Genomic DNA, 26290 nt, shown 5'->3' with positions numbered 1-26290 from the left:
AAGTCTGGACATCTGCTTAAAATACTCAAAGCAGCAGCAGCAGCAGCAGCAGCACAATGAGGCTACGGGCACTCGCTGATCTAACAGTAACAGCACATGTGCGCAACTCAAAGTGTGCCAAGATTACTTATGGCCGGAGTAAGCCTATAGATTAGTCAACGGAGCCTTTATAAGAGGGTCTCCAGCTCACCATGTGTGGCAGTTCCCCCTGAATTGTTGTTTTATTTCAGTGGGAGAGAGAAAACCCACACAAAGCGCAGTAATCACACTGGAGATCCTGGATGTTACCATGGAAGCGTTTGTCTCCCTCCTCAATGGGCTGCCCGGCCATTCATTTACTGATTGCGCTGAATCAATATTTAGGCTTTTCAATTTTATTAGCTGCTCCAAGGGAGATTTTGGCACAATGCAAAAAAGAAATTAGCAGCGGCCAACCACTTTTAATCGTTTTCTTATAGTGTTATACAATATGTCTGCTGGAGCTGTCTGGCATAATTGATGAGGAGTATCCCTATACTCATTTGTTCCCTTTATTCTCTGCACTATTAATCTACTACAGGCAAAAGCGCCTGGAGTCACCCACTTACTGAAACAGAAATCTAAGTAACACCATTGTCCTATGGACCATACACAACCATGTGTTATCAACTTGCATTCAAGCCTTTCTAATGAAATGATACAGCAAAGTTTGGCGACATGCTCACACCAGAAAACAAACACCTTTGTGATGATACAAAAGATAAAGGTTACCAACTCACCTGACACCTTGCGTAGCCTCTTTCAAGGATAAATTACTTTAAAATATCAATCACTGAGGATAGCATCGATACGTGTCGCGGGGTCTTCAGTTCCTTGTCTTCTCAAACAGCAGCCTCTATCTACAACATTTTTTTTGTTTGTGTAAAAAAAAAAGACCCTGCTGAAGTCGGGGTTTCTCCTCGGCAGCTTCGCTCCCCGGTTTACACCATGGAGTATAAAGCGCGCCTGTCAAGTAACGGGACTGAAGCCGGGAGAAATAACGTAGCCCGAGCGGTTCCCCCGGTCTCTTCGGGACCCTCTCCTCTGTCTCTACACACACCTCCGGACTCCTGCAGCCATGTGAGAGCTGCTACTACAGTATGTACACGACTTACTGTCCCAACGGGAAGATTAGTGAGTAGCTACTCGGAGTCTGCAGCTCGTCTCCCGGTCGCTGCCTAATGAGACAAGATGTTTTAATCCCATTTGTCTGTCAGGGGTGCTCGGTGTGGTGGACAGCTCCCCCCGGTGAACCGAGCCGGCATTGAGCCCCAAAACTGTTGTTCCTTTACTCTCTGTTGCTCTCACTTCCAGAGAATACATTTCAAACTCCTTCACTAACAACTTAGTATCAAAGACCTGTATCTGCCGATTGTATGTTAGGTTAATTAGGTAGCGTTAGGCCAGCTAGTAAAGTTTATCTGCGCCTCATAAAACCCTGTCGCCGGACGTTATACTACAACTTAAGTACTTTAATTTAGATAAAAAAAATAGGTTGGAAACACGGCGAAAGTTAATAGTAATATCAACACAAATGTCTGAAAATGAGTATTTCGATATACCAATTATTTTTATGCAGTTAATACGGCTGTCTCGATAGTTGGTTAACGTTGCTGCTGTTAACTTGACCGTTGGCGCCATCTCGCGCCTCAAACTGAAGGCCCTTTTGTGTGGAGTGCCAAAAGGGTCATATCTGGCCCATCTGGCAAAAGTCAAGCCCTAAGCAGACTCTGGTATAAGGCCACCCTGCACTGCATTAAGCCCTCTACACCCCCAGCCACCGAAACCCCGACATACTCACTTTACACAACTGCTACAAAATGATCTAAAGATAATAATGGAAAACAATAAATGCAACGTCTTTGTGATTTGCAGTTTTGCTTGAGAGAAATGTTTACAAAAGAAGCAAATCTGAGTGACACACAAGCCATCAACAAGGATAGCATACAAAATACTACCACTATGAAGCAGTGTTAATTTAGTCAACTAAAACTATGACTAAAAATGTTCGTCGACAGCCTTTTTTCCATGACAAAAACTACACTAAGACTAACAAAAATAGATCTGTGATGACTAAAACTGACAAAAAACTAAGTTTAATTTTCATCAAGATGATTAAAACTATACTAAAATGTAATGTAGTTTTCGTCTGACTTTCAAAATCCGTGATATTTCTCCACTGTGGATGAATCTATCAAAAAACAATAGGTTTGGCAGGGTGCATAGAGCACACCACCATGACTTGGTACCAGATTAGGCAAGAAAATAAATGCTTGGACTAAAAGTAAAGACTAAAATGTGAGGGCTTTTTATGGACTAAAACTAGACAAAAATGTTTTGAGTTTTAGTCAACTAAAACAAGACCAAAACTAAAAAGGATAGAAATGACTAAAATGTGACTAAAACTAAAATAGCAGCCAAAATTAACATTGCTATAAAGACATATCTTTATAGAGATATGTCTCTCAGCAAAACTAACTTTTATTTTCTTAAAAAGAAGATAATTCCTTTAAATAATAATATCCTTGTTTCGACAATTTTTAAAATTTCTATCTGTGCCTTTTATTTTTTTAAAAATCATTAGAGCAGATTTGATTATTTTCATCATAAAATTAATCCCACTTTATTAGCTGCTATATTGGTGTCTTTTTCTCAAATAAAATTGACCATAAGCAAATATTTTGGTCAGGTTTTTGTACAGGTTATTTTCATGTGGCGGTTTTGTTACTGTTGGCAACCTTTTGTTGTTTTGTTTGACTTTACAAATAAAGGAACAGTTTATATAAAGTGGTGTCTCAAGACCTTTTCAATGTGGGGTCTGGCATTCTAAATGGCGAATGACTTTTGTTACAGAATTTGGGGGAGTAGGCATGAATTCCAACTATGTTGGCACACCATATATTTGGGGGCGTTTGTATGACGTCATGACGTTAGTATTCTGTTGACGTGGCGTGAGCGGTTGCATTAGCAAATCACCAGTAGCTAGCAGATAGGTAGCTACCTAAGCAAAAGCTGGTGAGATAGAAGATAATCCTTTGGAAGTATGGATATTATTCAAGACAACTGATTTATCGGTGAGCACCTTTTAGGTAACGTTAGATACTGACGACTACCTCCAAATATATCATTAATGAGCCATGAACACTGACTGATAGATAATGTACTTTGACGTTTTAAACGACAGTAGCCTGGTTACATAGGTGAAGCTAGTTAGCTGTAGCCTAGATGGCAGATAGTTTTACGTTGCAATCAACGGACGTGCTCGTCAAACTCCTACGTCCTACCTGGTAGTTTATTTAATCAATGTAACTGTTTTTAATAGTGCGTCGTTATTCACCTGGGAGGACGATATCGACTTGACTTGGGTAAGAAACCGAGATGTAGCGTTAGCCATGTCGCTTTGTAGATAAATTAAGTTGAGCATTTATGCTGATTACATTTAACATCAGTAACGCCATGCAAGATAATGTCATCTTGTGTGTTTGCGAAATAATATGATGTGTTTACGGTGAACACCTCGTAGATCCCCAGCTGCTAATCCGATTTTAATCATTTAGTCTTTTTGTTTTAATATTATCAACCTAGTGCTGATTTGTGATGTCTGCGGGGGGATAATCATGAATAACAGTAACTGTTATTGTAACTGTACACGTGGTGATTTTCCCGTAGCAGTTATGGCTAATGAAGAGGACTTGTTACATAAACCGAGGACCTTGACAACTTGGAAGATTGAACTGCCCATGCAGCAGACCCTATCTTATCTACTGTATCTGTCCGTGACTACAGAAATGGACTTTAGTGGGATTTATTGCTGAACACTGATATACTTTTACAAAAAGTGAACATGAACAGTGTATGCTGCCTTAACGTTCACGTGCAGATTTTAGAGAAGAGCATGCTAGTCGTTTTTTTATGGTGTCATAAAATGAAGATAAGTCAACCCTTATTTACGGTCTCTGAGTAGACTAATTAATACATAGCAGGTGTTCCTGAAACACTAATATCTGCCCATCTATTGTAATCATTTCTTTCAGGCTGTTAATGCTCGTGAAAACATTGACTGCATAGTCACTGCATACCTGTCTGTCTAGAGGAAGAACATGACTGCATGCTTACATCTTGATAAAACTAGATAAGTAGTTCAAACTTGTTTTTAAGTCTGCCTTTATTCTTCCCAATACAGTTAAGAGAAAAATGACCAATAGAAGCCAGCACTATGGGTTCCAGTCAGCCACCATGGTGCAGCCTGCCAATGGCGGTCATGCCTATCTGTTTGGGAACAATGGCTCAGAGAATGACCTGTCAGAAGAGGATGGAGAGAGCTACGAGCTGCGGCCACGCGGCCGAGAGAGGCTACGGAGGAGCACGTCCAGAGAGAGGATGGAGGACATTATCTACCTGACTAGAGACATACAGGAGGGCGACACTCTCAACAGCATCGCCTTGCAGTACCATTGCTCAGTGAGTGTGCTTTGATCAGTGTGTCTGAATTACTCTTCCTGGAGACTACCCACTCAACTCTCTTTGATTTACTTGTTTAAGTGGACGTCTAAGCCTGGCCCTCTCTAAAGGTTTTGAACTGGTGAACAACAAAACTTGAAACCTAACAAACTGACTGTCATTTTGTTCATGTGACAATCCACAGATGACATTATTGACTGTCCTTGAGGTTTTTGTCACATTAACAGGACATCTGAATGTACATGAAACATACTATTTGAAATCTGTGCGGCCCCAATGTTGTTCTTAGTGAATCAGATCACTCTGAACACACCTCACACCACAGAAAAAATAACTTGATAATGGTTAGAATCATCAAAAAAGGGTTGTCAGAAGAGGAGAATTAGCTCCAAAATCACCCTGATTATCTTGTAGTGTATACTGGGATTTTCCTTCTTTTATTACCTGCATTGAACACCTCAATTTTAGTTAGTTCTGAGATAACGAAATGAGGAAAATATAAATTGCAATTTTTTGCTTCTGTCAGCAGCATTATGATTCCTATTTGTTGTTTGCGTTCTTTTTAGGTGGCTGATATAAAGCGTGCCAACAACCTCTTGACAGAGCAGGACTTCTTTGCCTTGCGGTCGGTCAAGATCCCTGTGAGGCGCTTTAGTGTACTCACTGAAACCCACAGCACTGGACCTCTCAAACCCGCATCGCCCACAGGTGCCAGGCACCTTCCTCAGATCTCCCCAGTTACCTCTCTCCCTACCGAGTCTTCCTCAGACTCCTCTTCTACCGACAGCGTGGAAGGATTCCTCCTAGAGAAGGACAAGGACATTGAGCGGCTGGTGAAATCCACAGGTCCGTCTCGAAGCAGCCTGAACGAGGTTGTGTCATCTTTAACGCTGCAGCAACAGCAGCCACTGCTGGGAGAGGTGGAGTATAAACCAGTACAGAGGAAGGACCCTTATTATGGGGCAGACTGGGGTATGAGATGGTGGACGGCTGTGGCCATCATGCTAGTTGTTGGCATTGTCACGCCTGTGTTTTATCTCCTGTATTATGAGGTTCTCATGAAAACTGACGTCGGACATCATGGCATTCCTACACAAGCTCCTGGAAACGTTCCTCCTAATGGAATAATGGACCATCATGTTGGAGAAGACAACCATGCAGGGGCTGGACCTGGACACCATACTGGACACTTGGTTAATGATAATTCACAGAGACATGGTGTGGACAAAGCAGGGGACAGTGAACACAGGGAACATGAGAAAACATAACGCATCAGTGACCTGATTTGACTGATTTTTGATTTGTCTTTGCAGACTGAACAAAACAATGCAATCTTTCTGGGACCGTCACTTCACAGTGAGAAGTCATTTTTATCGAGTTGAGAGAATAAAGATGTGGCGACAGTCATTCCTCGTGTCTGCCCGTTTGAATTTATAAGCTTTACAACCAGGAGTAAAAATAGAATGAAATATCAGATGGTATGCTTGGCTGACCTTTTTCTAAATGACGGGTTTACTGCAGAGGTTTTATCTTTGCTGCTGTATTCACTGTAAGCTACACACAAGCTGTGTCCAGGGAGTTCAAAAACACGCTGAGACCAACAGCAGCTAACTCATATCTGTTAATTCTGTGTGGATTTGGTTTTAAAGTTGATATCAACCAGGGTGGTCAAACTGTGTTCTTTGCCATATTAGAAATTGTGTTAATTATTTTCCATCTGATTTGTTTGGAAAAATGACTGCTGCCATTGAGTTTCATATAGAATTAATTTATTATAAGACTTTTGAGCATTAACCTTTACTTACACCATCAGTATTTGGAGTTTAAATTATGTTTCTTAAATTTAATGAAAATTGCTTGAATTTTTCTTTAGCTTGCCTGGAGAGAACTGCATTTTTATTTTCCATTAAAAAACACTTCAAGAGCATGATGAGAAAAGTGGGGAGTGCACATTATTCCCACAATGACTCAATCATAATTCACAGAAATTTAGACTTTGTTAGCCCTTTTATTGTACCACTGTGTCTACTTGATACTTCACGAAAAAGCATTCTATGTTGTTGACAGTATGTGCCTTTCAACCTGTGGAGACAAAGCTACAGGCTGGAAAATAAATACATCTATTTTGAATAAATTATTGCCAGTATGCACATAGCTCGGCTTCTGTTATTTACATGAGTCTGCAAGGCACACTTGCCTCTCATAATCAAACAAAAAGTATTCTCAACTTATCCACAGTATTAGAGAGACACACTCTCAGTAAGTTGCTTCATCGCCCAGATTATCATCACTGCCAGCACCAAAATCTTCACCATTGTCAAAGTAGCTTTCAATGTAGTCGTTCTCCTGCAGAAAACAAAATATGACATGCAAAATATCTATATCACCACACAGCTGCAGCAAGTATGTGGATATAAAGATGCAAGGTAATTGTACGTAAAATTACCTCTTCGATATCCTCTTCATCATACACTTCTTCCTCTAGCTCTTCTTCCTCACCCTCCTCGCCTTTTTTCTTTTCTGTCTCATCGTCTGATTTTTCAAGGTCCCCACCATCTCTCTTTGCTAGTTCCTGAATTATTGACAAAAGCATTTCATTGCAAACATGCTGAGCTTTTTTATACTGCATTAACTAAACGCCTTTATTTAAAGGTAATTGATTAAACGAAAAAGTAAACCGTAAATTCAAAGCTCTTAGCTTTAGTTTTAAGCTGGTTATGAAAAAGAAATGAATACTGCTGCCTTTAAATGCCCTTAAAATAGCCAAACAGACCTTCAGAAGAAAAACTGAACATTTCTGCAAAGAAATTTTCATATCTTAAACCTTTGTGGGTCTTAAAGTAAAACAGCTGTGTCAGACTGCCTGATGGCTCAAGCTATACGTCCCTCTCGACAGGAAAATGATAAAAAAAAGAGCTTTATTTACTTTATTCAGCAGACATAGGTGCCCACTTTGGTAGACAATGTCAAAAGTAAGAAACAGCGCTGTTCCCTTTCTATTGTTTTTTTCTTAAAAACACTACTTGCACACGCACAGGACAAAATCAGCAAAAAGATTAGAGATTCGAGTTTCTGCCCAGACCAGCCCAATGTGGCACATCGTCTGGATCCAGGTTAGGCTAGGATCCCCACCCCTCTTCTCAGTCTCAGGCTCGGTCGGGCTCAAGTGGAGTCAAAGATGTCCTGTCAGACACAGCAGCCTATCTATATTCATAACAATTTCCCTCAACGCAGACCCACTGCATGAATTATGAGACTTGTTGCCCAGGTCTGCTGGCCACGTTTCCTGAATTAAGAAGTCTCAAGAACTACACCCCAGGCAGTATATTAACTAAACATATTGCTGTTTACTTTAAATGTATTTTTTCACACAATGAGGCAGAAAAGCTGTTAAAAAGTGGCACTGCCAGCCTGCTCTACTCCACAAGCAACAGTGAGATAGTGCAGTGGGGACGACAGATGGAGGTGCACAGCATGCAACAATGCACAGGTGGAGGAAAAAGAAGCAACTACTTTCCTTTACCATCTGTTTCTAATGCAATTCAGATCATAAAGTGAGTAAAGAGCAGTGCAAACAGCAGATGAAAAATTGTGCATTCAGTGAACATTCATGTCTGCATGTCAGTTAGTCATCCTCACTGCTCTGTTTCTCCCAAACAATAAATAGGCCACATCTGTAATACCTGCTTCTGTACTGCACTCCTTATGAGCTCATCTGAACAGATTTGTTCATTAAAACTACTCAGAAGAGTAGTTCAAAACTTAAAAAAATTAAAGCCTACTTATTGAAAACGGGTTTAAAACAAGCTCAAGACCATAAATGCAATTAAGACCGGCTCAGTAGGGTCTAGCTGGAATTTTTGGGCCTGATAAGCTCTAAGCTCCTCACAGGTGCTTTATTGTGCAGAAATTGAACACCGAAAAAAAGAGTACTTACATCTAGTTTATTCAGCATGTCTTGGGATTCTTTTTGTGATACTGCTGTTTTCTTCTTTGTGCCTGTTGAATTTAAACATTATGTCAATATTGCTGTAAAGCATTGCAAATCCTAACATACAAAATGACTCAAACATACCTGGTTTCACACGAGGTTTTTTCTTCTGAGGCATCAGTTCTTTTGGGAAGAGATTCCAGTCTTAAAAAATCCAAAATATTTCCATTATTTTGTGTTTATTTTTTAATTTATGTTGATCACATTACAGTACAATATACAAATACCTGGAGTCCACTCTTCATCTGTGATCTTGCTCTGCTTCAGGTATATCTCTGTGTATTTCTCCACTTCTGTTCCACAGAAACAAGATAAAGATCCTCTTAGGCTTATTTTTTAACATTTGACTCTTAAAGTTCACACATTGCAGCAACTCTTTTTGAACCAAATCAAATTTATTGACATTTATGGACCCATCAGATGTCCAGGAAGTTAAAAATATTCAAACACAAGAAGCCGGAATAACTCATCTGGTAAAATGTTATGGCCGCAGCCGTACTCCCTCTCCTGAGAGGTGACTCACCCACTCTGGAGTGTTCTGTGTGTGTTTGCATTTCTTTGTGTGTGATGGTGTCTCCTCAAGGCTGAATCTCCTTCACATCTGCAGCCAGCTAACAAACCTGATTGGTGTGCAGCCCTGCAAGGTCAATCAACCAATCAGAGAGGAGCACCTGAGAACCTGCAGCTATTAAAGCTTGGCCACCCCTACTCTCTGCCCAGCTTCATTCGATTCAGCTCGCCTCTGTGCCTCTTTGTTAGTGTAGGTTTTTGTGATATCGTTCAAACAGGTAGCTAGGTTTTCTTTCCGTTTTGTTTCACTAAGGTAAGGTAGCACTTAAAACTCTAGTGAGAATCTCTTCTGCTCTAGTTTGTAATTTATGTAATCAACACCATTTTTGTGAACATTTTTTACTTCTTTGTTACTAAATAACTTTTGATAAACCACACAATCTGGTTTTTATGTTACCCCCCTATCTCCTCATGAGCTGGGTCATAACAAACGTTTAAATATAAAAAAAACTCTGTTGGCTTCATCAGACCGGGACCTCCAGCTCTCTCTGGAACGGTTTGTAACCGAGTGTGAACCGGCTGGGATGAGAATCAGCACCTCCAAATCTGAGACCATGGTCCTCAGTTGGAAAAGGGTGGAATGCCCTCTCCAGGTTGGGAATGAGATCCTGCCCCAAGTGGAGGAGTTCAAGTATCTCGGGGTCTTGTTCATGAGTGAGGGAAGAATGGAGTGGGAGATCAACAGGCGGATCGGTGCGGCATCAGCAGTGATGCGGTCCCTGCATCGGTCTGTCATGGTGAAGAAAGAGCTGAGTCAAAAGGCAAAGCTCTCGATTTACCGGTCAATCTACGTTCCCACCCTCACCTATGGTCATGAGCGGTGGGTAGTGACCGAAAGAACGAGATCATGGATACAGGCAGCTGAGATGAGCTTCCTCGGCAGGGTGTCTGGGCTCTCCCTTAGAGATAGGGTGAGAAGCTCGGCCATCCGGGAGAGACTTGGAGTAGAGCCGCTGCTCCTCCGCGTTGAGAGGAGCCAGATGAGGTGGCTCGGGCATCTGGTCCAGATGCCTCCTGGACGCCTCCCTGGTGATGTGTTCCGGGCAAGTCCCACTGGGAGGAGGCCCCGGGGAAGACCCAGGACACGCTGGAGAGACTATGTCGCTCGGCTGGCCTGGGAACGCCTCGGGATCCCCTGGGAAGAGCTGGACGAAGTGGCCAGAGAGAGGGAAGTCTGGCCTTCCCTGCTTAGGCTGCTGCCCCCTCGACCCAATCTCGGATAAGCGGAAGAAGATGGATGGATGGATAGATAAAAAAAACACTATATTCTAAATTTGTAAAAGAGGTATTTAGCTTGTCTGAGAATAACAGGAATTTTAAAGCCATTATCAAACCAGACGATGTAATAGTATTGAAACTGACATATGAGGTATGTGCTGTAATGCAATATTGTACCGTGAATTCTACCTCTCCTTTTCCCAGATATGACCATTATTAAATGTTTTAGATCCTAAGTGCTGCATTATCCTCCCCTCCACCAGACAAATGTCTTACTGAAGCATTTCTATCAGATGTCAGGTCTCTAATGCACTCCTCTCCTCCTCACCTGCTTTATTGGACAGGGGCTTGATGTTGTGTGGTAGCCGCTGCATTGTTCCCCTCATCTCTTGTTTTAAGGCCAGCATATAGTCTTCCTCCTCGCCTGATTTCAGTGGCACCGGCTTAAAGTCTGTGTTCTTCAGGAGGAGAGAAAGGACAGAAGATGATATTTAATTATAACCATAGGCAACTTAGCCTTTGAGGAACTGTACTGGGAAGATACAGCAGCATGTGCAACTCTGCATTTGTTAATTCTCATCAAAGCCCCCATGAGGTGTTTTAATGTCATGAAACAGACTGATAATGGCAGTGGGGCACAGGCTTGCACATCTGGACACTGCAATTTTACTCCATTCTTCTTGTGCTCAAGCTCTGTCAGGTTGCATGGGGATTGGGCCTGAAAAGCTCTTTTAAATTTCAGCCACAAACTCTCAATTGGATTGGGGTCGGGGCTGATTCGATCACTCCAGAACATTCACCTTGTTGTCTTGAAACCATTTCTGTGTAGCTTTCGCTGTCTGTTTCAGTTCATTGTCTTGCTGGAAAATACATTTTCTCCCAAGCAATAGCTCTCTTGCAGACCAAATAAGATAGTCCTCCAGGATTTTCCTATATTTTGCTGCATTCATTTTACCCTCTACTTTTACAAGCCTTCCAGGGCCTCCTGCCAAGAAGCATCCCCACAGCATGATGCTGCCACCCCCAAGCTTCACAGTGTGGATGGTGTGTTTGTGGTTATGTGCAGTGTTCGGTGTCTGACAAACAAAGTATCTTGTCTGATGGCCTAAAAGCACCATTTTGGTCTCACCAGACCAAAGAACTGTCTCCCACTTACCTGTGGAGTCTCTCACATGCCTTTTGGCGAAGTCTGGCCTAGATGTAAAATGAGTTTTCTCCAACAATGGCTTCCTCTTCGCCACTCTCCCATAAAGCTTTGACTGGTGAACAACCCGGGTAACAGTCATTGTATGCAGAATATCTGTGCCATATTCCTTCCACTTCTTGATGAAGGATTTAACTGAACTCTGGGGGATGTTCAGTGGCTTGAAAATCTTATTGTATCCATCCCCTGACTTTGACATTTCACCTTTTCTGTGAGTTTCTTGTAGTGTTCTTTCCTCTTCATGGTGTAATGATAGCAAGGAATACTAATTACCAGTGACTAGACCTTCCAGACACAGGTGTCTCTGTACTACAATCACACATTCACTGTACTAAGGTGATCCCAATTTCACTAATTGTGGGACTACAAGCACCAATTGGCTGGACCTCTGTTGAATTAGGTCAGTAATTTTTAAGGGGATAAATATTTATGCAGTCACTTATTCTACATATTTTGCTGAATCAATTTTAACTTTGAAATTAAAAGGTTTTATTTATTCATTTTTTAATTTTGTCCAAATAAGACCAATTGAATTGACCATGACTGATTTATAAAATCAATAGAAGAGTAAAACATCCAAGGGAGGAATGTCTTCTGTAGACACTGTATAAAAACCATCATTTTGTTTAATATTACACCCTATGGTTACCAAATTATGTACATATTTGGTGGACAAATGGCATCCTGAATCTCTCTCTATGGTCCTTAGGCTTCAGTAATGGGGCCCACTTGCTGAGCCCCAAGGTATGCAAATTGGTTTGTTTTAAGAATAGTATATAGTACATTTCAGTTCTATACTATCACAGCATGATGCGATTACGCTGACATGTTGATTGTTGCATAGCTGACAGTGTGCACAGAAGGCATGATGCAGAGGACTCCATTGGGCCCCAGAGCTATTTTTACTCTTCAGTCTCTGTTCATTGCATCATGCAAAAAGAGTACAATCATTATGAAGCAAGGGCTCTTATCTGTTACAGGAGTATGATCCTGGAGAGTGGTTCTTAATTAGTGCAGCCTCAGGGCCCACCCACACTGCCTTAATAGGAAATCAGGACCCAAATTTAAAAAAAAAAAAGTCAATCACTCAAATATATTTAATGAAAAATGTTGCAGTTAGGACATTTTATGTAACAAAACGTACTGTTTAACAACGAGAAAAAAAACACATACTTTATTTTATCAGTTATATGAGTTTAGTTGGCACTGTCAATTTTGCTGTGTATTTCACTTTATCATAGAGGTGGGAGGTTACCTGAACATCCTGGTTGGAGTTCTATTCTCTTGTTGTTCTTGACAATAAGGAAAGATCATATTTTACTGTACAGCTCATTAGGAGCTACTAAATACTTTAAGCAAACTTTAAATTAAGTACTTTTTTTTACTTTTACTTGAGTACAATAATGATGTACTTAACACGTCATGCATCACCTTTGCAAGTACCTTATACAATCCAACTTCAAAAATACAGAAATATTCCTTTAAAAAGCTCATGACATTCCTGTGATCATATGATCTTACTCAATCTCCTGCCATAACTAAATAACATATACATGGGAGTACTAGCTTTGTGATCCAAAGACAGCAAGATAAACGATAATAGATCCTGTGAAAACAACCAAAATCGACCTGTTATCACAGCAAAATAATATGGATGTATGTCTGCTTAGGGCTTCCGTACACCAAAGAGATTCTGTCACAGTTTTCCCCCTGACCCACTGAAAACAGCTCCATGACCCACTTTTGTGTCCCAACCCACCAGTTGAGAACCACTGGTCTAGAACATAATATTAAGTAGTATACTATTTTCAAACATGAAAATGACTGGACCACATAAATTGCTACAATTTAAACCAACTTATCTCTACACATAAATAATCAGCCTGTACTCTACTTGAACACATATTTTATGTGAATTTTTGTATTGATAGGATCTTCATAGTTGTTTAGGTAAACTCAAGACAGTGTAATATGATCATTCATGGTTGCATTTGTTTGTGTGTTTGCTGGTGTTTAAGTGCTCAGAACTTACTGGAAACAGCGGACTGGGCCCCACCCTGGCTTCTGGCATGCTGCCCCTGCCGATGCCCAGAGCCTCGATATTGAAGGTAAAGGCAGCTACTCCTCGACCCTTGCCAGCCATGCCTGCTGTCCTCCTCTACCTGAAACACAAGAGTCCACATGTGTCCAGTATAGTCCACTGTCAAACACGTGGAGCCTCTACAACTTCATACACTACAGCTTTCATCGCCTCTTACAATAATATGCAGCGCTGGTCAACACTCAAACACTGAATTCTGATACTCACTATTTTAGACTGTTTGCTTGTTCAGTGCTCCAAAAATGGAGAGCAAAAATCCTATAAGTCGGTGTATTTTAGCACTATTTTAGGACATTCAGCCTTTACTAAGTCTTCATGTTGACTTTTCTGGGTTAGATATCACTTAAACCATCTACCCAGACTTATTTATTATTCGGCATGTGAAATAGCTCCTGCTGTCGCTAAATTTAAAAGAAAATACTGATATTTCTACAGCTTTGCTAACACCGGCGTGGAGCGTGATACTACACTCAGCAGTAAAAATGTGGCTTTAAATTCGACCCGCCCATATGTGACGTATGAGAAGCCCTGGGTAATTTAAGCCAATAGAATCGCCTCTTCAATCTAGCGTCACTTCTCTGTTTGCCCAATGAGCGCTCTTCCTTCCAACAAGGGTGTGTCGGTGGCCACCATCACATTTACCCCAATGAAAACATATCACCTCTAGCAAGAAGGCTAGTTACATCTCTCCGCCGCAAAAATCAGCTGACAGTGCAACCCCCGCAGCAGGTTACTTCGACCAGTGCGCGAACTGGGATGTCTGCAGCCGACTGGTACGCCCACAAATCGCTCGGAGACGGACTCTTCTGGATCCAGGAGCGATTTTACCAGTCAGACAACCGGGCCAACATCTGGTTGCTTCGAGGCTCGCACCAGGACGTAGTCATAGACACCGGGCTGGGCTTGAGGAGCTTACCTGACTACATCGACTCGAAGGGGCTGCTCGGCAAAGACCCGCAGAGGAAGAACCCGCTGCTGGCCATCGCCACCCACGCCCACTTCGACCATTCGGGTGGTCTGCATCAGTTCCAACAGGTGGGCGTCCACAGCGCAGAGGTCGATGCTTTGGCCAACGGAGACAACTTCGAGACGGTCACATGGCTCAGCGACAGGGAGATAGCCGAGGCTCCCAGTCCAGGATGGAGGGCCAGACACTACAAAGTGAAAGCTGTGCAGCCCACTCACATCCTGCAGGAGGGTAGGTAGGAGACGCAGCACGTGCAGATATTTATTATAGTGACGTGGATCTGCTATCAAAGGGCAGGTCGAGAGGTCTTCATGCATTAGGCATGATGGTCGATGCCAATACATGATATTTGATAGGTGCGCATACTCAGTAGTTTGCACATGCTCCATACGGAGTCCTTTGTATCCCCACAGGAGGTTTCAGCACACAATGAATTTTTTAGGAGATTAGACATGAGTCGTTCAATGAAAGCACACATACACAGCCAACACACATAGATCCACATAGCACGTGAGGGGTCAAAGAGAATGACATGTAGAGCTTGGATTGGTATAATTGTCTAATTACATAACATGAGATAGCCTGAGCAGAGAGTACAGAGACAGACCAAGTGGGAAGTCCCACCCTGAGCTAAACTGTGTTTGTCAAACAATAGATTCTCAGCAAGTCTTTGTGTGTTGGCTGTACTTTGCTCTTTCTCTCTGGCTGCAGAGCAACTCCTTTTAAAGCTTTACAGGAATTTTAATAAACTCAAGTTTAAGTGTAGAGAAGACTGCAGAAACAAGTCATTTTAAAGGAAACATCCCATGGAGAGCTAAACCTCAGCACTGATTTGGCCATCACTCACTGTGTTGATAGTAAATACACACCTGATCAATCACTGAATGAAATTACCCATTAAATTACCCATACAAACTTTAGATTATTTTAAGTTGATTTCATATTAAAAGCACATCATGATGTTACAAAGAAGAAGGCTATCAGAAATTTGATCTTCTCCCAGCTTTAGTATTCTTGCTGTGTAATTTCTGCAACGTTGGTCAATACACTGAGTTGCTCTGCTGTGTCAGAGACACTGCTGCAGTGCAGATGGAATATCTCATTGCACAGTGTATCACCCTCCTGTCAAACTGAAATCCAGTCTGGACCAAATCAATTATACACTGAAAGTTCGTGACTCTGCACAACATGGTAATATGAAGTGACATTTGGAAAATTATTACCCTGGCTTGATTTATGACAGCCAATTTAAAGGAAGGGAAGGGTCACTCGTAGAGTGGTTTGCATTAGGACTTGATCAGTTTGATTGTGTCTAAAAAAGTGAATAATTTTGAAAATGTAATAATATGTTTTTTTATTTTATATGCAGGCGATGTAATTAACCTTGGGGACAGACAGCTGATGGTGCTCCACATGCCCGGTCACTCTCGGGGCAGCATCTGCCTCCACGATCGCGACAACAAGCTGCTTTTCAGTGGGGATGTGGTGTATGATGGCGCCATGATTGACTGGCTGCCCTACAGCCGGGTCAGTGACTACATCAGCAGCTGTGAGCGGCTGGTGGGGCTGGTGGACAGCGAGCAGGTAACACTCAGACACTCCATAATAGGCCTAATTAAATCCTAATTCAACAATTTTGGATTAGTTTAGAAGAGGCACAAAATATTAATTCATGTGATCAAAAAAATAAGATTTTAAACTATAAAATAGATACTTGATGTTGCTTTGGACAGTCTTGAATTTTATGGTATGTGTACATTATGAAGCAGGTGTAGCTGTGCTGGTGCTAGGAGGTAATAATCTTCCAACTTAAGTGCATTTCATTTAGCAAGGAATTTCAAAATGAAACAATTTGTCAGAATTATTGTCTAAGCTTTATGCCACATTCATCCTTAGATCAGACCTATGCACCATGCTGTGCTACATACAGAATGGTATCCAGAGAAAAGACTGTTAAGTGTGCCACTGCTTATCATTTATTCATTCATGGAGCATGTACCAAACGTTGCTCTACATGTTTAACAACTGTCACATTCATTTTTACAGGTTGACCAAGTCCTCCCAGGTCACTACAACACGTTTGGTGCAAAGCGGCTGAACAGGATCGCGACCACATATATCAGCAGAGCTGGCACGTGCCCTGCAAAGGTCTCCACGTTTGCCTGGAGCACTCTGGCCGGGGTGGCTCTGCGGGTTTGTAACCCACGGAGTGGCTGCTAATGAGAGAAGAGATGGTGGCGCTGGAGTAAGCACAAGTGCACACAAAAATGTTTAAATATGGAGGACTTGGACGAGGGTGAGGAATGGGGACCCTTATTTATCTGTAACTCGTTGTAACATTGTTCATTCACTTACGTAATCCAACAGGAAACACATAATTGCCAAACTTTGTCGAAAAATGCCACTATTGGGTTACATAAGTCAATGATATCAGCATCATATGAAGCATATAGTATAAAGTATTTATGAGTGTAATTCTGTTCTACAATGATGGATATGTATATGTTGCATTAAATATGATTATATGTATGTTTTTATACTCTGAGCAGTTATGAAGTTATTATAGCACAATAATTGAACAACTCTGCACTGCAAACAGAAAGCAGGGAGCTAAAGTCCTAATGGCCATAGTATCTCTCTATGCATTTTACAATGCTCAGTGAAGACTCAGTGTCGACTACCTCCTGTGTTTGTAACAGTGCTTTGTACTTATTTGACAAATTTAAGGCTTTGCTATGGAAACATTGACAATAAAGCCTCTGTTCTACCTGCTTTTCTTCACGCTTTACTGCAGCCTCAATGTGAAGCTGAAGCATTTCTTCAGTTGTTAAATAAGGTGGGATCTCCTGTGGGATTTACCGCTGCAGGGAGAGAGCGTATAGAAATGCGATCCATTATATGCTCAAAGTTCAGAGTACTTTACTGATCTCAGTCAATTCTGCGGCTGCAGGAGAATATGTTATTGATGGAAAAGTATGAATATATCCTTGGGCTAACTAGTGTGGCCTACAGTTTATAAATATAGTGGAGGGTCTAGCCTTCTTATGTAATATGCTAAAAAGTTTAAGTAAGATATGAATATAATAACATCATTTATATACACGTTTCTATACAAAATGTAGCCCAAATGTTTAATACAACAAGATTATTAAAAAAGTTCCAATGTTTTTAATTGGAATTACAGTGTGGAAAGCATGAATGAAAAGAAATTAAAAAATAATCTAATTTTAAACACACTCACTAGGATATTATTTAAAAAACAAATTAATTTAAAAAACAACCTCACAAAAGTCCATGCATGTTTTCTGTTCTTTGGTCAAGAGGGAGGCTTTCTCATTGTGTAGCACCATAAAAACTAAAAGCCACCTCACAAGAGTTCTTGTGCAGCACTTTTTGAACTTTTAAAAGAGAGGTGGTGGAAGAGCTCCCAGATTGATTTGGGATGTAATAATTTAAGGCAGTCAGTGATGAATGAGGGGGCTCAGTTATTTCAATTAGGCTTTTTAAATGAGTGAAGAGATTTTTAAATCAATTCTTTAAGTGACAGCGCAGAGATGAGATAGAGGGGTATTGTAAACTCTTTCCTTGATTAAAATCCTGCCAGCTGCATGCGCAAGTAACTCCAGATTTGCAAATAAAGGTTTGTGACAAGTCCGTTCTATAGTGACTCTGGGGAAATGTGAAGAGGAAGATGAGAGACACCAGACTCAACAATACAGACGAGCTGAAGGCTACTATCAGAGCAACTTGGGCTTCATAACACCCCAGCAGTGCCACAGACTGATTGGCTCCATGCCACGTCACATAGATGCAGTAATTTGTGCGAAAGGAGCTCCAACTGAGTACTGTGTATAAATGAACATTATTTTCCAGAAGTTCAACATTTCTGTATTATAAATTATTTTTTGACTGTTTATTTGAGTTATTGTAAAATTTTGAGATAGTGGATTTTTTTATTTGTGTGAAACATAAGCCATAATCATCAAAATTAACAAAAAATAAAAAGTCTTGAAATGTTTCACTTTGTATGAATCTAGGATATAGAAGTTTTGCTTCTTGAATTAAAAAAAAAAGCTTTCATGATGATCTAATTTTTGAGAAGCACCTGTAGATGAGTTAATGTGTTAGAGGAGGTGTGATCTACTGGTAGATCATTGAGACATTTCAAGCAGATCTTAAATATTAGATGTTGATTCCATTTAATGGAGTTTATTTCACTCCTTTAGTTTCTGCTATGAGTAATCAGACTGTTGAAAATGTGGTTTATACCGCACTTAAATACATTGCTCCAGTTATATGTGAGTCTCTTTTAAAGTTACATCTTTTCATGAGTTTATTTTGAATGAGGTTGCATAAGTTATAAATGTTAATGTGACTTATCGTTTATAAAGGGGGTTTTAATGCATTCATCACTTGCAGAAATTCTTAAATTTGAAGAATAAGATGAGTAAAAAGCAAATCCTAGGATAATGTGTTTAATTTTTTCCCTTTAATTATACTGATAGATTTAGAATCTGCTAAGAAAAAAGTTGGCCCATGTACTGATGTAGTTGATGACTTCTGTCATAGGGGATCATTGGTTGGAAAAGGCTGGTGACCCCTGTACTAGAATCAATGATCTTATTAGGAAGAGACTGATGGAGAAACTTGAGCATATAAAGAAAGAGTCATCTTTTAATTGATAAAACATTTATTATAATTAATGTTATATTATTTTAACATGAGATTTCCACATTTCTCAATTTGTGTTTGCCATCTTGGGCAGCGCACATGCAGAACACAAAGCCTGCTAAAACACGGGAAGGCTCTTTCAAAGGTTATAACATTCAATGTTATCTATGGGTAACAGTTAAAGACCTGCACATCATGTGGTATCAATATAGCTGCATTTAGAACAAAATCAATAATATAACAAAAAACATAAAGAGGAGGTTTATTTGTTAACTTATAAAAATTAATTTACAGTAACAAATGTTCAAATATTTGACAGGCTTATTTCTTAGTAAAAATGTTTGCATCAGTTCTAAGAGCCCCAAGGAGGGAAAGTGTTACCAAAATAAAATCCACTGTAAACGAAAAGACAGAGAGGAGGAATTACTGTCCCTAAAAGGATACGGAATCCTAAAAGATTTGTTTGAACAAAGATGGTTTTCTTAGATGGTTAAAATCAACTAATTTTAGGTTTTTCTACATAAGAATAGAACAACTAATGGCAGTGTAAATCAACCTTTTTTACTTTTGATAATCATAATTAATGATTGACCAGAGTGTAATAGACTATAGCTTTTTAGAGAAATGCCAAGATTGCACTTACTATTGGATAACTCTGATCCATTAAAAACCCTTGTTTTAATTCCATAATGCTGCAGTATATCAGAGTTATATGTATGGCTTTCTCTGTAATAGTAACATTTCCTTTAACTTCATTCTAGGGTTTATTCTATTACTATAAAAACCTATTACCCAAGTCTGACAGGAGCCGTTTCATAATCTGCAGATAACTGTGTAAAGATTAAGACCAGAGCGCAGACTTTCTCCCAGAAAAGATCACAGTAATAACCAGTACAGTATGTATGAGCACTTGCATAAAGTGAAGCTTTCACCAGATTCATTGCTGAAATGATCTCAAGTAGTTCAACAGTTTAACTTTAAGTCAAATCATGCAAAGAAAAACCCAAAAAGTGTGCATAGTAATCTGAGGAAAACCATAAAGATGATCTGTTATAAGAATTATTAGAAACGTACACTGAAGTAGATCACAGTACAGGCAACAAACATCGACACTTCCCTTCCACACTGGACAGTTTTAACATTTCCTTTGACTTATTATTAATAATATTATGTTTGTCTAGTCACATGCTCACCGGCATTCATAGCATAAACACGGCAAACCTTTATTCATAAAACAGATCAGAAACAACCAGTCAAAACACTGCTAGTGCATTAATAGAGATGACCTTGACATTTTTTCATTGGCCAGGATGGCTGATGCCGGAGACAAGATAAGCCGTTTATAGTCTCAGAACCAGAGTCAGACAGTTTATTAGAGGAAAACCTTAACTCTTAGCATTACTTTCTCCACAGCAGCATGGCCAGTGTTTTCAAGGCGTACAGAGTACCTCCCAGTTAGTTTTGGACCATCTTCAAAAAGTGTCTCCTGCATTGATTGTCACCTGTCTATTATGTTAGAAGAGTATTCCAGTTAGCCCCCAGGAGGGTCTTCCATAATCTAACCTCAAGCAGGAGGCAAGTTAGAGGCAGCTTATCCTCCTCAGGGCTGTGCATGATAGCCTGAGGTGGGTTCATATGTGTTAAGCCAGTTAAACCATGCTTTTAATGAGCACTGTTGCCCTTAGGCCAGAGTTAAATGTCTGGTCAGGCTAGAAGAGTTCACACCTGACTCTGGAGCCAGTTACGAGGATCAAGTCTGGCCCTGAGGGATCTGAGGCTGCGTCGAGCTGGAGACGGCCTAGAGAAAGGGGCTCCTTCTGAGGATTCAGGGCTGTGACTGCCCTCGCTGTTACTGGAGCTGTTGCTGGAAGTGGAGCTGGAGCAGGAGAGCGTGGTCTGCGTGCTGCGTGGTGACCGAGGCGAACGAGAGGAGATGGGGAGCGGGGTAAGCAGCGATGAGGCAGGAGGCTGGCACGGGCACTGGAAGGCCCCACCTCCTCCATACCCCCTCCCTCGCAGGGTGCTGAGCTTAGCGTCCAGGGACAGTGTGCGAGGCCTCAGACGGGAGGGGGAAGACGACAGGAGAGGGTAGTTGGAGGTTTGCTCAGGCCAGCCGTGGTGCTGGGAGCAGGGGCTGGTGCTGCAGTGGCTGTCGCTGTCCGAGGTCAGGCTTGCATCTGAGGACAGCAGAGTCAGCTGTGGGCAGCGGTGGGGACTGACGGGGCTGCGGGGCAGTCGATGAGGGGAACAGGGGCTGTATCCAGAGGGGCGAGAGGTACAGGGACGGTGGCGGCTAGCGCTCTTGGTGTTGCTCTCCTCAAACACAGACATCCAGGTGGGGGAGGTGCCTAGCTGGCTGCGGAGCTCCAGCTCCTGCATCCTCCGAGCCAGGATGTCTGAGACGGTGCTGCTGAGGTCATCAGATGACTCAATAACTGCAGGAGAGAAGCAGCACAGCCATCAATAAACTGCTGTGTGATACTGGCCTTCAACCTTTCTTTCTTACTCACAAATGGAAACTTCAACCACATTTCACTTGATTACAATTCATGCTTCATCATAAATTTATTTATATATTTTTTTTCATGTAAGTTCTTACTTTCTATAACATGGCTTGGAATTTTAGTCATGACTTGAAGGAGTTTTTTTATCTTGATTCCTGGAGTTTTTTGTAGTAGAGATGAGTGTAACTTAAGGGAAAAAAATAAGGAACATTTGATCTCAATGTAAATATAATTTAGGATTGCAGTGGATATTGGGGTTAATTTTAAAGTTACTTTGAACTCTGCAACTGGGCTTTTAAAAAAATGAAGGCAGATAAGAGGTAGGCAGAAAGCCCCACTTTCTTTGTACATTTCCTTCATTTATTTACAAACTCAAACATTTTTGAACAGTCCTTAAGGAATAAATTGTACTGAATGAGGATAACATAGAATGAAAAAACAGTCCTGCAATGTCTTGCAGAATCTCCTCACCGTCGGCTTGATAAGACTGCTTAATTCTGAAAACTTCAACAAAAATATTCTATATAAAGCCCTACACCTGTTACTTCACCTGTCGTTGTAATAGGACGAGAGCAGAGCACGAATCTCAGCAGACACAGCGTTATCCTGCAGCAGAAGACCCTCACAGGAGGGTGTGGCAAGAGGTGCTGCCAGGGTAGGTTAGGAAAAACCAAGAGGAAGGGAGGAAGACAGACGGAGTGAAGAGGAAAAGAGGTATGCAACAAGTGTGATTTTTGTGTTGAGTTGATAGTCATGATGGAAAATCAATAAAGGTTGATGTGTGTTTATAGAGGAAATGAATGTCAGGGCATGATCGGAGAACAAATGTTCAGGGATAAAAACAATTCACCCATTAGAAAATTAATTAAAGAGATGATTAAAAACGTGTTGTAGATTAGAAATATTGAATGAGGAGACAAGGGAATAATAAAAGAGGACAAAAGAGTCAGCCGAGGAGTGATGGATTTAGGACACATGGGGAAAATTGAAAAGGACAAAGAGGGACAGAGAAGAAAAGGACAGAGAGTGAGTCAGTGTGTCAGAGATAACACCCATTCTACCTACAGAACACAGAAGTAAAGCAGAGTGTGAGTTTAAGATATCTAGAAAGGGAAATTTAATTATGAAAGCACCTCTCATGCACGTGGACCCAAGGAAATAAAGCTACACACAGTGGCATGCAGTACAGGCACAGTGTGTTCTTTCCCTGACTTCCCTTTTATTTCAAACTTATTTGTTCTGAAAAAAATGTTATCAATACTTCTGTGAAGGCGGCAGTGTGTATGCAGCAATGTGTATGCATCAATCCATCAAAGGGATGATAAAAATACATCACTTAAAATCCAGCATACGAAATATTCACATAAAGTACAGTAAAATAAAATAAAGTACTGTATTTTGTTGTACTGTACTGTACAAAATAAAACGTTTCACACTGTATTGCAGCATAGTGTAATATATATGCAGTACTGTACTGTGTAATTAAGTCTAGTCTAGTCTAGTATAGTATAAATAGTACAGAACAGGACAGTTTATATAGTACAGTATAGTATAGGGTATTATAGTATGGTATAGGGTAGTATAGTATAGTATAGTGCTGTTAATTACATATTGTATGGTATAGTATAAGGTAGTATAGTGCAGTATAGTATAGTAAAATATAGCATACCATTAATGTTTAGTATAGTATTGTACTGTGCAGTACTTTGTTGTATAGTGTATATATAGTAAAAAATAGTTTAGTACAGTAAAGTACAGTATGTATGGTATAGTAGGGTGTAGTATAGTACACTACATAACAGTATAGTTTATGGAGTATAATATAGTGTGGTGTAAAATAGTGTAGTATTAAGCAACATGTATAGAGAAGCATAGCATTGTCTAGTACAGCATTTTAGAGTACTGTAAATAACTGTATAGTACTGGGCAGTACTGTGTAGGATAGTATAGTATAGATAGTACAAACAGTACGGTACAGTACAGTACAGTATAGTGTAATACAGTACAGTAATGTATAGTATAGTATAGTATAGGTAGTACAGTACAGTACAGTACAGTACAATACAGTGTAGTATAGTATGATATAGTATATCATAAGATAGTATAGTATAGTGTAGTATAATGTAGTATAGTATAGTATAGTATAGTATAGTATAGTATAGTAGAGTATAGTATAGTATAGTATAGTACAGTATAATATAGTATAGTATAGTACGGTAAGTATGGTATAGTATAGTATAGTATGGCATAGTATAGTATGGTATTGTGTGGAATAGTATAGTATAGAATAGTATAGTAAACTATAGTATAGTAGTATATTACAGTATAGTATAGTATATTATAGTATAATATACTTCAGTGCAGTTTAGTATGTATGGTATGGTATTGTGTGGTATCGTATTTTATAGTCAGTATGGTATAGTATGTCATGTTATGTTATGTTATAATATAGTACAGTAAAGTAAGGTATAGTATAGTTTAGTATTGCATAGTATAGTACGGTATAGTGTGGTATAGTATAGTATAGTATAGTATAGTTCAGTATAGTGTAGTATATTAGTATATTACAGTATAGTATAGTATATTATAGTGTAATATAATATAGTACAGTTTAGTATGTATAGTATTGTATCTTATAGTCTAGTATGGTATAGTATTGTATAGTTTAGTATGGTATTTTATAGTATAGTTTAGTATGGTATAGCAAAGCATGTTATGGTATAGTATAGTATAGTATAGTATAGTATAGTATAGTGTGGTATAGTATAGTATGGTATTGTATAGTATAGTTCTGTATGGTATAGTATAGTATGGTATGGTATGGTATAGTATGGTACAGTACAGTAGAGTATACCATAGCATAGTATAGTATAGCATAGTTTAGTATAGTATGGTATAGTATATTATAGAAAAAGAATAGTATCTTATAGTATAGTATAATATGGTATAGCATGGTACAGTATAGAATAGTATTGTGTAGTATAGTATAGTATAGTAGTATATTACAGTATAGTATAGTATATTACAGTATAGTATAGTATATTATAGTATACTACAGCACAGTTTAGTATGTATGGTATAGTATTGTATAGTATGGTATGGTATTGTATAGTATCCTATCTTATAGTCTGGTATGGTATAGTGTGGTTTTGTATAGTGTGGTGTGGTATAGTATAGTATGGTATGGTATTTTATAGAATAGTTTAGTATGTTATAGTATAGAATGTTATGGTATAGTATAGTATAGTGAGGTATGGTATAGTATGGTGCAGTATAGTACAGTATTTTAAAGTATAGTTTAGTATAGTATGGTATAGTATATTATAGAAAAGAATAGTATCTTATAGTAAAGTATTATATGGTATAGCATGGTACAGTATAGTATAGTATAGTAATATAGTACAGTATAGTATATATAGTGCAGTATACTATAGTATAGTATAGTGTAAGACAGTATAGTGCAGTGCAGGAAATAATAGTACAGTATATGCAGTATGGTTTAGTATAGGGTATGATAGTATAACATTTTCAGTTAAGTTCAGTGTAGTATTGAATAGTATAGCATTTTGTAGTATATAGTTTAAGTAAATTTTGTATCTTATTATATTGTATTGTATTGAATGCATAGTTTCGTTCATAATGAATGATCGCCTAGAGCAGTAATTGTTTGATAATGTATCTTTTACTACTCTTTTTTATAAACTGCATATATACTACTGTTTTCTATCATGTTGTTTTGTTTTTATATTGTATGGTAGCATAGTATAGTATAGTTTATGCTGTTTTGTATTGTACTGTATTGTATCATATTGTGACCCATCATGTGCTGTCCTATCTTTTAAAATGTATAAGGTTTTGTTTATTGTAATGTACCATATAATTTCCTATGTTTAACTTACTGCATAATTGCATTCATAAATGTGCTGCTTACATAAGTTACATAAGACAAGGGTTTTACCCATTTCGTGGTACAGTGAGCCTTGTTTTGGTGTGACAGGAGCAGGTTTTCTTGGCGATGGCAGTTCAATCTTCATTAAGTCATCACAGCACTGTTTCCATTGGCCTATATGTTGAAGACAAGTTGTTAATTTTGACCCAGAAAGTTCCACAGGCTGCATAAACCACAATACTTTTCTTTAAAAGTGGATTTAATACGTAGGTATGACTCTTTCATTGTGTTACAGCATAACAGGTACTCACTCATGTCATAGAAATGTTGCCAAAAGGCCTCCATCCACCGGTGTGTGTCCTCACGGCTGTCAGTGGTCAGAGTGTGTGTGACCTCCTCACCGCCGTAATGGTTACTGATACAGATATTCTGAACTTTACTTTGAGGGTCCTTCTCTGATGCACGTATTCTGGTCTCCTGAAAAGAGAGTGATGGTGAAAGAGAATACAATAATTTACCACAAAATGACTACAATCAGGAATGAATGCCAGTGCTTGTGAATGAACAAAATTATGTGCTGCAACACGTAATCATTATGGCAGTTGTAATTGTGAGTCCCCACTGAAAATAAGCCCTGACTAATAATGCTGCTAATTAGTCCTCTTCCAAACCATTTCCCTTCTGCAATTATCCAAC

At 39.6% G+C, this 26290-nt stretch overlaps 4 protein-coding genes across 9 annotated transcripts in view; 2 read left to right on the top strand and 2 right to left on the bottom strand.

Moving 5' to 3' along the window:
- Positions 1 to 2987: 2987 nt before the first annotated feature.
- lysmd3 (LysM, putative peptidoglycan-binding, domain containing 3) lies at positions 2988 to 6324 on the top strand. Of its 3 annotated transcripts, none has more exons than XM_041788460.1 (3): positions 2988 to 3092; positions 4202 to 4479; positions 5046 to 6324. In XM_041788460.1, the coding sequence occupies exons 2-3, from the start codon at positions 4213 to 4215 to the stop codon at positions 5745 to 5747; spliced, it is 969 nt and encodes a 322-aa protein (XP_041644394.1). In that variant the 5' UTR covers positions 2988 to 3092; positions 4202 to 4212; the 3' UTR covers positions 5748 to 6324. The 3 variants fall into 3 exon arrangements, with proteins under 3 accessions (XP_041644394.1, XP_041644395.1, XP_041644396.1); XM_041788461.1 differs by having other exon boundaries at positions 2996 to 3107; XM_041788462.1 differs by lacking the exon at positions 2988 to 3092 and adding an exon at positions 3129 to 3383.
- A 149-nt stretch (positions 6325 to 6473) lies between these two features.
- polr3g (polymerase (RNA) III (DNA directed) polypeptide G) lies at positions 6474 to 14039 on the bottom strand. Its single transcript, XM_041788464.1, has 8 exons — positions 13771 to 14039; positions 13495 to 13624; positions 10587 to 10716; positions 8698 to 8763; positions 8555 to 8614; positions 8417 to 8478; positions 6926 to 7051; positions 6474 to 6825 (listed from the first exon to the last, which is right to left on the bottom strand). The coding sequence occupies exons 2-8, from the start codon at positions 13603 to 13605 to the stop codon at positions 6736 to 6738; spliced, it is 645 nt and encodes a 214-aa protein (XP_041644398.1). The 5' UTR covers positions 13606 to 13624; positions 13771 to 14039; the 3' UTR covers positions 6474 to 6735.
- Positions 14040 to 14188: 149 nt separating this feature from the next.
- mblac2 (metallo-beta-lactamase domain containing 2) lies at positions 14189 to 17297 on the top strand. Its single transcript, XM_041787788.1, has 3 exons — positions 14189 to 14761; positions 15900 to 16114; positions 16577 to 17297. The coding sequence occupies exons 1-3, from the start codon at positions 14320 to 14322 to the stop codon at positions 16748 to 16750; spliced, it is 831 nt and encodes a 276-aa protein (XP_041643722.1). The 5' UTR covers positions 14189 to 14319; the 3' UTR covers positions 16751 to 17297.
- Positions 17298 to 19439: 2142 nt separating this feature from the next.
- rtkn (rhotekin) overlaps positions 19440 to 26290 on the bottom strand; it is a 98357-nt gene continuing 91506 nt past the window's right edge. For 3 of the 4 annotated variants that reach the window (XM_041787498.1, XM_041787499.1, XM_041787500.1), the window contains exons 9-11: positions 25906 to 26071; positions 25664 to 25768; positions 19440 to 21636 (exon numbers count right to left, since the gene is read on the bottom strand). In XM_041787498.1, the coding sequence (XP_041643432.1) occupies positions 20921 to 21636; positions 25664 to 25768; positions 25906 to 26071 (987 nt within the window). In that variant the 3' untranslated portion in view covers positions 19440 to 20920. Of the gene's footprint in view, positions 21637 to 22255; positions 22353 to 25663; positions 25769 to 25905; positions 26072 to 26290 lie in introns of all 4 variants that reach the window. The other variant, XM_041787501.1, reaches the window with a different exon arrangement.

The sequence above is a fragment of the Cheilinus undulatus genome, linkage group 5 (assembly GCF_018320785.1).
Source record: "Cheilinus undulatus linkage group 5, ASM1832078v1, whole genome shotgun sequence".
In the NCBI taxonomy this organism is placed as follows: domain Eukaryota; kingdom Metazoa; phylum Chordata; class Actinopteri; order Labriformes; family Labridae; genus Cheilinus; species Cheilinus undulatus.
This window is presented reverse-complemented; position numbering and strand designations above follow the sequence as displayed.

What these genes read in the sequence shown, in the direction of transcription:
- polr3g (XM_041788464.1), bottom strand. Translation starts at nt 13,605, where the DNA reads ATGGCTGGCAAGGGTCGAGGAGTAGCTGCCTTTACCTTCAATATCGAG. An exon ending in GGCCCAGTCCGCTGTTTCCA is followed by an intron (nt 10,717 to 13,494) that starts GTAAGTTCTGAG and finishes CTCCTCCTGAAG; the next exon opens with AACACAGACTTTAAGCCGGT. An exon ending in GCCCCTGTCCAATAAAGCAG is followed by an intron (nt 8,764 to 10,586) that starts GTGAGGAGGAGA and finishes TCTGTGGAACAG; the next exon opens with AAGTGGAGAAATACACAGAG.
- mblac2 (XM_041787788.1), top strand. Translation starts at nt 14,320, where the DNA reads ATGTCTGCAGCCGACTGGTACGCCCACAAATCGCTCGGAGACGGACTC. An exon ending in CACTCACATCCTGCAGGAGG is followed by an intron (nt 14,762 to 15,899) that starts GTAGGTAGGAGA and finishes TTTTATATGCAG; the next exon opens with GCGATGTAATTAACCTTGGG. An exon ending in GGCTGGTGGACAGCGAGCAG is followed by an intron (nt 16,115 to 16,576) that starts GTAACACTCAGA and finishes TCATTTTTACAG; the next exon opens with GTTGACCAAGTCCTCCCAGG.
- lysmd3 (XM_041788460.1), top strand. Translation starts at nt 4,213, where the DNA reads ATGACCAATAGAAGCCAGCACTATGGGTTCCAGTCAGCCACCATGGTG. An exon ending in CCTTGCAGTACCATTGCTCA is followed by an intron (nt 4,480 to 5,045) that starts GTGAGTGTGCTT and finishes CGTTCTTTTTAG; the next exon opens with GTGGCTGATATAAAGCGTGC.